The sequence below is a fragment of the Pipistrellus kuhlii genome, unplaced genomic scaffold (genome assembly GCF_014108245.1).
Source record: "Pipistrellus kuhlii isolate mPipKuh1 unplaced genomic scaffold, mPipKuh1.p scaffold_m20_p_1, whole genome shotgun sequence".
Lineage (NCBI taxonomy): Eukaryota > Metazoa > Chordata > Mammalia > Chiroptera > Vespertilionidae > Pipistrellus > Pipistrellus kuhlii.
The window spans coordinates 9452583-9466045 of NW_023425404.1; the positions used below are offsets into that span (position 1 = coordinate 9452583).

General features: G+C 49.0%; 2 protein-coding genes across 8 annotated transcripts in view; both read right to left on the minus strand.

The window, feature by feature from the left end:
* Positions 1–13463, minus strand: part of ADCK1 (aarF domain containing kinase 1) — a 109644-nt gene that overhangs the window by 60558 nt on the left and 35623 nt on the right. The gene's annotated exons all lie outside the window — the stretch shown is intronic.
* LOC118714767 (ATP synthase membrane subunit K, mitochondrial-like) lies at positions 8893–9257 on the minus strand. The gene has a single exon (XM_036430172.2). The coding sequence runs from the start codon at positions 9170–9172 to the stop codon at positions 8996–8998; it is 177 nt and encodes a 58-aa protein (XP_036286065.1). The 5' UTR covers positions 9173–9257; the 3' UTR covers positions 8893–8995.

Below are 13463 nucleotides of genomic sequence, written 5' to 3' on the forward strand. Positions count from 1 at the left end.
TCAGGGAAGGCTACGAGGGGACAAGAGCTCAAAGGAGCTCATCAATCCAATTCAGTCACTTTTATTAACACCTACCACGTGCAGAGTCCACACTATAGCCCACATGAGATTCAAGATGAGGAAGCAACCAACCTCAGTGCGTGAGAGCTGCAGCAGGAGACAGAAGTGCCCGGGACACGAAAGAGCCATTAATCCTCCCTGGGGTCGTGAGGGGCCAGGAGAGACAAAGTTATCAGAAATGGTCCCTCAGTTTCCCATTTGTAAGAGAACAGTGCCTATTACAAAGGGTTTTATTGAGAAGCTGATTCAACTTGTAAACAAGGCCCGACGCCTGGCAAGCAGTCAGAGTGTGCGTGTGTTGTTGTTGTTAGACCTGGAGTTTAAAAGATGAGAAAGAGTCCAGCCAGTGTGGCTCAGTGGTTGAGCATTAACCTATGAACCAGGAGGTCACAGTTAGATTCCCAGGGAGGGCATGTGGTCAGTAGGGGGCATGCAGGAGGCAGCTGACCAAAGATTCTCTCTCATAGTGTTTCTATTTCTCTCTCCCTCTACCTTCCTCTCCTAAATCAATAAATGTTTTTTATTTTTATTTTTTTTTTAATGAGAAGATGTCTGATGAGCAAAGAAGGAAAGCAGGTTCATGGAGTGAAGTCCTGTGCAGCCAGGATGGCACTGAGTGATGAGTGGAAAAGGTACGAGGCTGCAAAGAAAGTGGGAGCAGCTCCAGGTCACTCTCTGGGTGTCTATCCTGCAGGCACGATGGAGATGCTCCTGAAGCTGTGCAGATTCATCCAGAAGCCACAGAGCACTTGATGGAGGGGGACTCAGAGACTGGGGCTGCAGAGCCTGAGGGAGGGCAGCGTTCCGCATGGGGCTGGGCCAGGCGGGCCTGGGGAAGAACCAGTGGCCACGGACCACAGTCTCCTCCAGTGACTAATGCTTCCTGCCAGTCATCTCCAGTCCTTAAATTACCATTTATGGCCAAAATCGCTCTCTCATAATTGATTAAAATCTTCTTTTGATGTTTGGCATTACTGGGGAAAAGCTGTTTTTTTATTCTTCATTATGTTTTTAATATAAATGTATTTTTTATTGAGAACTGCTGGGAAGGCCACATGAGGCCAAGTCGGGAGGGAGGGTCATCTCTCTCCCTCTGCCCCAGGCCGGCCACACGGCTTTGTGGCCACAGGCTCCTCCTGTTCCCAAAACACTCACAAGGTAGCCTTTTTGGAAACTCTCACAGTGTTTCCCAAAGTGTGGTACGCGTACCCCCAGGGGTACAGAAAAGTTTGATGGGGGTACATGTTACACCAGAGTTTGGTGGGGATATGTACTGCACCGTGCTTAGCTGTGTCTAATTCTACGTTCTCATGAGTACGAGGGGTAATCAGAGTTACGAAAATTATAGAAGGGGTACACATATGTCAAAAGTTTGGGAAACACTGCCTAGAGAGACAAAGAAACTGGGTACTAGATCAAGCAAGTGTGCTGAGGATCAAAGGAAGCAAATCCAGACAGCTGAAGCCCTTGAGGAGGTCCTCAGCCCAGGCCAGTGGGACAGCCCGGGGAGGGTGGGGGAGGAAAGGGGGAGAATAAAAAGGGTGAGCCAGCCTGGACCAGGCCCTTTCCAGTGTGGAAGAATGGGGACCCCGGGGGACTGGCACAGTGCCTGGCACAGAGGAGGGCTCAACAGATATTTGTGAGTGAATAAGAGAAGGCAGCAAGGATTGTGCCTTGGAGGCACCTGTTGTCAGGACAGGGAAAGTGTTCTGCTAGCCACAGGCCCCATGGGTGGAACTGACCCCTCTACCCTAAGCACTTCCCTAGCCCTAGTCATCCCTGCTTATGCCCCACACCTAGCTACTCCAGGACAAGGAAAGCTGAGAGCAGCTGCCATCCTGACATAGCACAGCCACCCTGGGCACCAAGTGCTCTTCCTCCACCCCCTCCTCCATGGAGTCAGCCCTGGGAACCAAGCACACAAAGCAGGTGCTGCTGATGGACCTCTGGAAACCACAGATGTCAAAACTGCTTGGAGGAGCTGCCAGTAGCCCCCCAAGATGAGGATTATGGGAAGGAAGCAGGGGATGTCCAGAAGTTAGGGGACAGCCCATGGAGGTTTCTAACAGTGGAAGGAAAGGGGCTGCCACTGGATGGAACGCTGGGGACCCATCAGGGAGGGGAAGAGAAAGGAAGATGGTTCTGGCAAAATAGTAGTATCTGGAACAGAGAACCAAACCAGGTATCAGGAAACCTGGTTAAAGACCCAACTCTACCGTGTATAGTCTCAGAACCTTCGTTCCTCCCAAAGAAAAAGCACCCTACATTAAGACAGAAATAATGGCTAATATTTGCTCACCATTTGATATGATCTGTGCCGGGTATCAATTATTTAACCCCTGCAGCAGGTGTGGTTATTATCCCAATCTTACAAATGAGGAAACTGAGACAGAAGATAAGAAACATCCCCAAGGTCACAAAGCTAATAAAGAAACAAGCAGTTTGGCTCCTGCCCACTTCAGAGGGTCAATATGAATGAAGCCTGAATGTCACGTGGACGCGGGACCAAGGATACACATGTGTAGTTCTGACAAAGGGCTGTGTGGGGAACCATGTGGGTTATGTATGGACTTGGCTGGGTCACAGAGCCCAGATATTTGGTCAAACATTATTCAGTTGTTTCTATGTTTTTGGATGTGATTTACATGTAAATCCATGGACTTTGAAAAAAGCAGATTGCCTTCCATCATGTGGATGGGCCTCATGATGGAAGGCCTGAATAGAACCCAAAACTGACCTCCTGGAGCAAGAGGGAATTCTGCCAGCAGATAGTGTTACACCCAGACTTCGTGATCCCCAAGGACCACAAGGGAGCCAAGTCCGATGCAATAAACAAAAGAGCCTTTTCCATGCTAGCATGGGCTCTGTCCCACTCACGCCAGCAGCATGGCGGAAGAGAGAGTGAATTTCGCCCAGTCCAGGGGTTTTACTCTGGTCGGTGGTGATGTCACTGCCTCGGCTAACCCTGATTGGTTGGGTGAGGGCTAGGGTTCAGTTACAGAATGGAGGATAACTCCGCCCTGCCCCACAGTGGAGTCAGGAGCCCATCCTCGCCCCACCCTGCCCTCCCATTCCCCCCTTGTCTAATGTACCTGAGTCAAATCATTGACTCAGCCTACTTCCTTTTAGCATAAACAACAAATACAGTTACCAAGACCCTTAGTACCACAGTTCCCACCAGTACTGTCCTCACTGAAGTCCAGTTCCCCTCCTGCAGGCGTCAGTTCTCCTCCTGGCCTGTGTGGAGCCCAGGCTGGGGATCTCACAGGTGAGGCCACTAGATGCCAGATCCAGGCCATGCAGGAGCTGGGAGTCATGTAGTCAGGTCTGGGTGCCATCTACTTCAACAGCAGTGAGCGTGCTCAGGATTAACAGTGTAGCGTCCCTTTGAGTCCTTGGGCAGTGAATTTCTTTACCCACATTGAGTTCCTGGGCTACAGGGTCTGCGGTAGGCACTGGCAGTGCATCTGGAACAAGCAAACTGCAGAGCCTGTAAGGACTTGAGCAAGGGAATGGTTACCATACATGATCTCCCCCCCCCCCCCCCCCGCAAAAAAAGGGGGAAACTTGTCTCAGTAAGGGGTACACCTGGCCCTTAAAAGGGCAAAGGACAGTGGGTTGGTCCAATTTTCACCGATTCTAGGGTACATTTAGTTAAACCCCTTTTCTAGAGTCTCACTTTTGCCTGTCCTAAGGCTAGAGCCATACTTTGAGATACCTTGGCTACAAAGGTGGGGCTGTTATCTGATACTGACAGCCCAAATCTAAGTATAATCTCCTGGAGTAATCTCCTGACCATTATAGAGGTAGTTTCCATTCTAGTGGGGTATACTTCAACCTAATCTGAAGTGTCTACAAAAATTAGACCTTAATGCTGGTGGTTTAATCTCTGAAATCCACCTACCAATGCTCTCTTGGGGAAGTTCCCTGGGACCCGAATTCCCAGGGGGACCCCCTTACCTTGCTTAGCATTTACCTGTGCACAGACAGTACTTCTAGCAACTCTGCCTCACAGAAGTTCAGAAATCTTGGTGACACTTAAGTGGGTAACCTGGTGTCACTGGGCAACTCTGACCTAGAGCCTCTGGGACCAACAGTCTTGTCACCTGGAGGGTCCACCAATCATCTGGTCCTTCAGTGGCTTGCTTCTATTCAGCCGATTCCTTCTGGCTGCAGTTGGTAACCCTCTTTTCTCTGTGGATGGCACAGTGTCTCCATCAAAGGGCCTGGATTAAGGCCAAAAGTTCTGGAACTGTGCCCAAATGGTGTGGTCCAGGGTGACTACCACTGCCCTTGCATATCAGGTCCCATCCTGAATGTAACTGCTCCCATCCGTGAACAGTACCTTGTTGTCTGTTACCTCTATGCAGTCATGAATGGGTTCCTCCATCATCCTCTGGAAGCAGGCTGGCAGGGTTGATGGCCAGAGTCTTATGAATCCGGACACAGGGCTGGTCCAGGAGAAAAGCTTAGCTCCTGGCCCAGAGTCTGCTTATCTGCCTCCTTCACCAGCAATGCTGTGGTGGCCACTGCCTGGAAGCATGCTGGCCACCCTGCTGCCACAGGGTCCAGTCTCTCAGACAGATAGGCAACAGGTCTCTTCCAGGGACCTGGAGTCTGAGTAAGAACCCCTTTGGCAATGCCTTTTACCTCACTCATGTAGAGGTGGAAAGGCTTCGCGACGTCTGGCAAGGCTAGGGCAGCTGCTGAGATGAGAGCCTTCTTTAGCTCCTCAAAGGCCCGTTGTTCCACTTTGGACCAGTTCAACAGCTGCATTCCCCCAGTATGTGTTCCTTCTGAGGACCACAGTCCTTCTTGATGTCCAAGGAAAACAGGCAGTTTGTCCGGTGGCTTCCTGGACTGATGTACAGGTCCTATCGGCTCTCTCAAGATTAAATAGGCTGCCCCAATGCCCATCAGGAAACTAACAGTCTTGCCTCTCCTAGCTAACCTGTCAGGACATTCTCTTTATAACTTTTATAAAAATCTTATCTTCCAAAAATATATAACCATGCCTCAGATTTTAAAGAAAAGGCAAGGGAGGAGGGAGCAGGTCCAGTACCTGTTCCCAGACCTCTAACCGCTTGAAATTTAAAAAGCCACATTTTTCCTACAGATACAGATTTATCTGCATTTCTAAGCCCTCTTCTACTCCCCCCCGCAGAACATCAGTGAAAATTGTCCAAGCAATCGCGGGGGGTTAAATCATACAAATAATTGTTTTCATATTGTTTTAACACAATTCTAAATAAATTATAAACCTTTGTGATGAATCTATAAAGTAGACACACATGACTGAAACCAAAAATGATTCCCAAAGTTTAAACAACCAAATGTACAAAATACAAGATGCAGGTACAAGCCCAAATTCAAGCTTACAATGCAAAGCAAAACAAAACAGATCAAATATAAAAGTTTCATATGTTACATTAAACATTACTTCAGAAAAACTGACTTCAAAAAATACTGCATACTGCTTATTCTTAACACATGTTATACAGTTTAGCCTGCCATATTCTAGGCATTTAGTTACTGTAATTAACTTTTCCTAATTCAATTTATACTTTGTACTTTTAAAGCTGGCAAGTCAAATATATTTGGCATTTTTTTAGATTAATAACATTACATTTCTAATACATCCTGCTTACTTAGGGTAAAGTTTCAGCAACAGATCTGGTCACACATTTTTTTCAGATCTCAAACTGTTTCTGAAATTCAAACAAAGCACTGAATAATCTCTTTGCAGAAGAGCTAATAGTATTGCGCTCTCCAGCCTCCCCTAGACCTCTCTGCACCAGAGGCACTTTACTAATATTTAAGACAATGTCAGAAGAAATGAATTTTGTTCATAGGTCAATCACAATTCATACTTAAGTAGCTATATGACTCTGCTTAGGTGATACCAATAACAAAGACTAAACATTGTAAGCAAGGCCATCTGGGCAGCTTCACCACGGAATCACCTGCCACTCCCTGCAGATCACTGGAGCAGCACTCAAATGCAAATGAACACATTCTTTAGCTGAAGATTCCCAGCCAATCAGGTAAACTTGTTACAATTACCATCTAGTTTCCACCTCACGGTGGGGAATTTCAAAAGCTGCTTACAATGACTTGGGAAACCAGTTTTAATTTATCTCCCAGTTAATCTCCACCATTTTTAAAACTCATTCTGTACACAGAAAAGAGTTTTAAGCACAGCCCAAAACTATGCCCACTCGTTTTGAACTGGCCTTTTCTCTTTACATGAGCACAGAAATTCTCAGACCGGCCCAGCCCCCCCCGAACAAGGCTGCTTTGGCCAGCCGCGGCCCCAGCCACCCTGCTCAGGCGGCCCCCCGAGGAGGAAGCATGGGTCGCCCCAGCGGCTTCCCGGCTCCGCCTCTCCTTCTCCAGGCAGCCAGCAAAATTAACCCAGGTGCCTGCTCCCTGAGCGAGGCCACCACTGCCCAGCTGCGCTCCAACGCGCAGACTGAGCCCCGCGGAAGAGCCCCCTCCGACCCAACGCCGCCAGGGGGCCCCGCACCACCACGCCGGCCACACTTCGCCAGCTCCATCCTGGGGTGCCATGTCGCCCGCAGATACCAAACTCAGACCTGGGAAAGGTTCCCGTCACTTTCTGCAGGTGAGGCAATGGCTCATGCTGCTCACCACGTCCTGGGAGAGGCTACCATCCCTCTCCTCATGTGAAGGTCCCTCTAGGGCCCTCCCAGGAGGTCAGAACATCTTCTGAGCCCTCCTGCCCGTGGTCTTATGGTGCGTCCACCAGACGTATTAGGGCACCAATTCCACGAGGGGTTTTACGTCCCTCCAGAGCGCTCACACAAGGACAGACAAACACACCTACCGCGGCCAGTCAGGCTCTCTGGATCGGGATCCCTCATGGTCCTGGCTGGGGATCCCAGATGAATTCCCCCATATGTTACACCCAGACTTCGTGATCCCCAAGGACCACCAGAGAGCCAAGTCCAATGCAATAAACAAAAGAGCCTTTTCCATGCTAGCATGGGCTCTGTCCCACTCACACCAGCAGCATGGCGGAAGAGAGAGCGAATTTCGCCCAGTCCAGGGGTTTTACTTGGTCGGTGGTGATGTCACTGCCTCGGCTAACCCTGATTGGTTGGGTGAGGGCTAGGGTTCAGTTACAGAATGGAGGATAACTCCGCCCTGCCCTGCAGTGGAGTCAGGAGTCCATCCTCGCCCCACCCTGCCTTCTCAATAGCCCTCGGACTTGAAGGGCAACATGAGCTCTTCCTGAGTCTCCAGTCTGATGGCCCCCTCTGAAGCCTTGACTTGCCAGCCTTCATAAGTGTATTCTTTAAAATCAATTAATCAATCTCTCTCTCCCTTTGCTTATTTATCACACACACACACACACACACACACACACACACACACACACCCCTTGTTGGTTCTTGTTTCTCTAAAAGAATGAAATACAGCTCTGATAGAGCTGCCAGAGCCTAGAGGAAGGGATGCCCAGAGGGGCCAACTTCTCCTAGTTCTCACACAGTTCTCCATCAAAGACCCTGTGCTTGGACCTGCAGAGATGATAAGTATCATCCCAGGGTTTGCCATCACTATCTATGCCAGGGGTGAGGAATGCCTGGCCCTCGAAATCATTTGGTCAGGCTCTGCCAAGGCATCAAGAGTGAGTTAATTAAATGGCTGACCAAATATAGCAGGCTAATTTTTAAGTTGATAATTTTGTATGACCTACAAATGATGTTATAAATATCCAAATGGCCCTTGGCAGAAAAAAGGTTCCCCATCCCTGTTCTATTTCTGCCACCCTGGCCCCTGGCCCTGAGGCCTCCACAAAAGTCCCTGCTCCAGTCTCTACACTGCCCTCACCCAGTGCTCCCACCACCAGGAACCCCTTGAACAGACCAGGCAGCCTCCTGTGACACCTCCCACCATCCACCTTTGCTCCTGCTAGTCCTGATGCCATGAGTGTCTTCTCTGCCACCCTGCCAAGCTTGATAAATTACTGGTGTTCTTGGAGGAAGAGCTTCTTTTTGTCTTTTCTAAACTTTTGCTTATACCTTGACTGAAACAAGACAAAAATGTCAGCCTCCACCTGTACCTACAGGTTCATATGAAACAACAGGGTGTGTAGTATGATGAGTGGTAGTTCTCTTCTACATTTTCATAGCCATCCCGGTCAAAGGGTGCATCAAGAATACTGAGCCCTACAACACCCAGCACTGCCCTTGGGTAGTACTGGAAGTTACAAACAAGGTCAATTCTAGATCCCCACCCGATGGAAACTCAGGGGTAAAAGACTAAGGAAACATGTTTCAGAGTACACAACTCAAACCCTGATATCCCATCACTAGTATAAGCAGTGCCCCTAACAAAGGTATTTTTATGTTCCACTCCAGTAGCTGACCTCATTTCCTTGTGTGTGTGTTTTCATAGAATTTCAAAGCTAGAAAGAACCTTATCTAATACAACAATATTCCAGAACAATAAACAAAACTGAATCGTTTACTAAAATGTACTGTAGTGATATTGGGCTTTCTGTATGTGTAGGGAAAGAAGGAAAGAAGGAGGGATATGTTGTCCCCTGACCAAAGATAACTGTACCAGCGCAGTCAACAATTCCATCATCTCTTCCTAAATCCCCCCTGTGACTCCTATTCCCTAGCTCTCCACCAAACCACAAACCTCCTGCCTCCACCTTCCCCACCTATGAAGGATGAGCTCATCTCCGATATTACTAAATCTGTCCCATTCCATCCTACTTAGCTCAGATCCTTCTCCAAGTCTTCCTCTTCCTCGGGCTTACGTTACGAAAAGAACATTCTTTTTTTTTTTTCTTTTTTTTTCCCAGGTTCATAATTTATTGTACAAATTGAGTATCACATGATGAGTTGACATTAGCTTCTCCAGGCATGGGAAATTAATAGATGAGGTACAGTTTATAATCTTTTCATGTTGCTTTCACAGCTGGAGTTTTCTTGGACCGTAACTTGAAGTACATAACCAGCAAAGCAATGCTTCCATATGTGGCTATTACACAATTCATTCTACCTATGATAGTGTAAGAGTTGAAATATTTTTTGATACCAGTGAACTGGAATTGGGCATCAGCTTCTGGACCTGCCATGATTTCAATCTCGCTCAAAAGCACGAACTCCGCAGGCTGTGTCCTTCAACGTACCACGAAAAGAACATTCTAAGACCCTTCATAATGTGACTTCAGCCCCAACTTTGCAACCTCAGCTCCACAAATTCTAGTCAACAAGACCATTCTCCATGCACTCTCTGTGCTTTATGCTTTCTCGTGCCTACACCTTTGCTTAGCCCATCTCATTACTCAGCAATCCTCTCCTCCCAACTCCATCTCCTCTAATCTCACCCATCCTTGAGAGCCTGGGTCAGATGCCACCTGCTCTAGAAAGCCCCTATCCACCCAAACGTAATCTTTCTCCCTCTTCTTGTCCCATTCCTATTCCCCCTCCACACACACACCCTCCCTCTCTCTCTCCTGTAAACTCCATGGGTACTTATATGGCCAAGTATTACAGAGATGAACGTACTTCTCAATGACCCCAGACTACAGGGGACATAAGTAGGTCCTGGCTGTACCCACAGCTTTCAGCAATGTGCTCTTCTCACTAAATGCCAGTTGCTTGTATAACAAAGAGAGACAAGAAATGGAAGAACCAAGGGAATGGTGTTAAACCACAGAACTACAGGCTGAGTCTGGATGGGGACCTCAGAAGATGCCTAATCCAGAGAGGGAAGGTGTAAGGATGGCTAGAACTCTACCAGGCCTTCCAGCTCAGAGCCAAAGGCCTCATGACTTAGGCCTGTGTCTTTCCCACTCATGGTGCAGAGGCATTGGCCTGGGCTCCTTCCACAGCATGGACCATGCCCAGGAGTAGAAGGAACCTGAGTCTCATCCACTGGTCAGGGCTCCCCTCAGCAGGGAAGGCCAGATCCTAAACACCCCTCCTTGATTCTCAGGCTCAGGCGCCATCTGCTGGCCAAGGTCAGCACCACATCTGGACCCGCAGCCCCAAGGGCAGTCAGGGCACCAAGCCTGAGGCCATCCCCAACCCACTCCAGACCCAGGTCACTTTTGAGGCTGCAGAAACAACCCCACCTCCTAGAGTTTGGGTTCCTGATTGCTTCCCAGAACCTGTCCATCCAAATGTAAGCCTAATATTCAAAAGAAAAAGAAAAAGAGTAAGATTATTTCTAGTAACATTAGCTGAGAAACTTCTAAGACACACACATGCAAACACATAGAAAACTGATTTCCAAAAGGATTTCTGCCGAACAGTTTTGTTACATAAAAGACAGAGCACTGGCCTGGGTATCAGAAGATCTGAGATCTTATTATGGTTCCTGCCTCCCAGCTGTATACTTCCTGTCCACGCCAATCCTTGTGCCAGGATGGTATTCCCTCATCCCCTCACTTGCCCGCACCTCTACACTGCGGGCACTGGCTGCAGCCTAGGGACTTGGACTGATCCAGAGCTGACTCTAAATCATGCAACCTCACTCTCACCCCCCACTCCCAAGTCTGGACACTTCTCAGGGCCAGCCATATCCACCTTGGACAGGGATTGGCCTGAGGGCACTATTGACTCTTTAAGATCGCTGCTAATGGGAGAGTCCCCAAGAGGCATAGCTGTGACCAACCAGCCCAGGCTGGAACATACCAGCCTAGAGCCACCCGCTCTTCTTTCCAGTCTGAGATCTAAGGATGCTACGTCGTCTTTGAGTTCCAGGTAACCTCAAAGCTCATCCAAGAACTCTGGATCAGCTTCCATTAACCATGCTCCTGAAACCAGGGAGGAAATGGACCTTCCCACTGAGGGTCCCAGGGCAGTCCTGGAGCCCAGGGTCAGTGGGGCCGCTCCAACATCTTCCTGGGGGAAGAGCTGCTCCCTGAGAAGTGTCACAGGAGGGGCTGAGGAGGAGGGAAGTGCGAAGTGAGTGACTTTCCCCGCCCTCCACCCCCACACCCACCCACCCTGCTCCCCGCCCAGCCCCTTTCCCCTCCCTCCACCCACAGACTGAGAAAGTGTGTCACAGGGAACAAATGCCATCTTCCCGGGTGGGAGGAGGAGGAGGAATGGGAGGAAAGGCTTTGATTGTGTGCCTGTGGAGGCCAGGGTAAGAAACCAGAGGTTTCTGAGCTTCCCAGCTGTGAGGGATGCCCCCTCAGAACCGTGACCTTGTCATCAGCTGCCCTTTCTCAGAGGGCTCAAGACAACCCATGGGCAGAGTCACAGGCCACCACACTCAGGACTACTTGGCCAGGTGGCCTGGAGAAGAGGCCCCAAAGATGCAAGTGACATCTTCCAACCCCAAGCATCCTTTGGCCGGCTGGGTGGGACCACCATGACTGACACCCTAAACTTCTTCTCATCTCACTCCATCATGGCTTAGAGAGAGCCACTGACCTGCTCTAGCCTCCCTCTTGTCCCTTATTCATCCATTGCTTTATTAAACAAACACTAGCACCTACTATACACCAGATACTGTTCTGGTGCTGTAGGTACACGGTAAAGGGTCTTTATCCACAGGCAAGTCGACCTCCAAGGGTTAATCTGCTAGCTTTCCTCCCTCGCAGCCACCCTCTCTGAGCTGCCACATGCCAGCAATGATGCTCTTCACACTGTGATTACAGTGATTTATTTAGTTTTAATTTGGGGGTGAATCTCGTGCTATTGGAAGCGGGAAGCCAAGAATCTTTGCAAGAAGCAAAGCCTTGCATGAGCCTCCGCAGTGCTAATCCTTTCCCCTCTCCCTGGGGTCCCTCCACCCTAACCCTGCTCCTCCCAGCCTGCAGCCTGCTCCTGACTCCAGCTCTTCGCTCAATCTCCCCCATTTTCCTCAATGGGAAAGAAATCCAAAAGGTTTCTATGCTCCCCCTCCTGTGTGATCTAGGCCTCCTCTAGGCCAGTGGGACATCTCTGGCTGGATGCTAGGCATCCGATACCAGCTCTACATTCAGAGACAAATATCCAGGCCAGCTCCATGCAGACCAAAGAAATGGAACAGTTGGTCTTTATGAAGCCTCTGCCCCGACTCTCCATCTGGAGTAGCCTGAGGAAGCTGTCCCTCCAATGGTGCATTACACAAACGCTGGCACTCACTGACACCAGATCCTGTTCTGTAGATACAGAGTAAAAGGACCATAAGAATCTTCTCCCCAAAAACTTTAGTGCCTGCAGTGGAACCTCCTAAATATAATTAACCAAGCCACAAGGTGCACAAGTAGAGGAAGCAAAGTTGTGCAGAGATCATAGACGATTTCACAGGAGAGCTGGGTTTGGTCAGGATACTCAGCACTGTACTGGCATTTGGTAGAAGGGAGGATAGATGGATGAATGATCAAGAAACACAAGGACTCCCTTGACAGGGAGAGGATGGGGTAAGACATTGCAGGCCGAAGGAAGACCATGAATAGGCAGAGGGCTAAGGGTACACGTTGGGTCTGAGTAATAACTAGCATTTGTCGAGCACTTGCTCCAGGTCAGGGATGGCTCTACAGCACTTTATATTCATTACCACGTCTAATCTTCACAACAACCCTATGAGGAGAACATACTCTCCCATCTTGCAGATGAGAAAAGTGAGGAGCCAGATAAATAATTTGTGCATGGTCCACACCCATGGCTCCAGAGCCTAAACTCTAAAGCCACTGTGCCTGACCCAGACATAGTCATGAAATGGATGGGCAAGTTGAAAGTGGATGAGGTGGACCTGGCAAATGGGAGGCATCAAAGGCTGTAAACTCATCTCAGCAAAGGTATTAGCTGCTCGGGGCTTGACTTTAAAATTATTTTGCTCAGAAAAAAAATTCTAGAAGACCCAAAGGATTCTCTATCAAAGAGGAGAATTGCAAAGAGAGTAATAGGTGAGGGCGGAGAGGAAGTCTTTTTAGTAGATATATCTGAGGTAGCCTACACAATTTGTAGGGCTGGGCCTAACCCACAGCTCAGCAACCTGAAGACAGCTGCTCAAGCCCCTCCCTGTCCCCAGAAGCAAGACGACCAGAACAGGCCAGCGAGGGCCCGTGCCACTGCGCCCAGTTCAGGGTCCACACATCCTGCAGATCACTAGCAGGAGTCCAACAAAATGTGATCTGGGCTGTGGACAGAAGGACCCCAGGCCCCTTCTCTGTTGCGCTAAGCATCAGAATAAAGATCAGAAAAGTGAGGTTGGAGGAGGTAGGTTCTTCCTTAGGAGGAAGAACGTTTATAATGAGAGATGACTAACAAAAGAAGAGACCATTAAGGGCAGCAGATGAGAGCATGAGCTTCCCATCGCTGAAAGTAATCAAGCAGGGGCTGATGGCTGCCTGCCAGAAATGTTCCGGGAAAGCCAATCCACCTAATGATGTGGCCAGCCCACTGACAGGATTACAGAGCAGTATG

Coding starts and splice junctions, on each gene's coding strand:
- LOC118714767 (XM_036430172.2), bottom strand. CDS start 9,172: ATGGCAGGTCCAGAAGCTGATGCCCAATTCCAGTTCACTGGTATCAAA.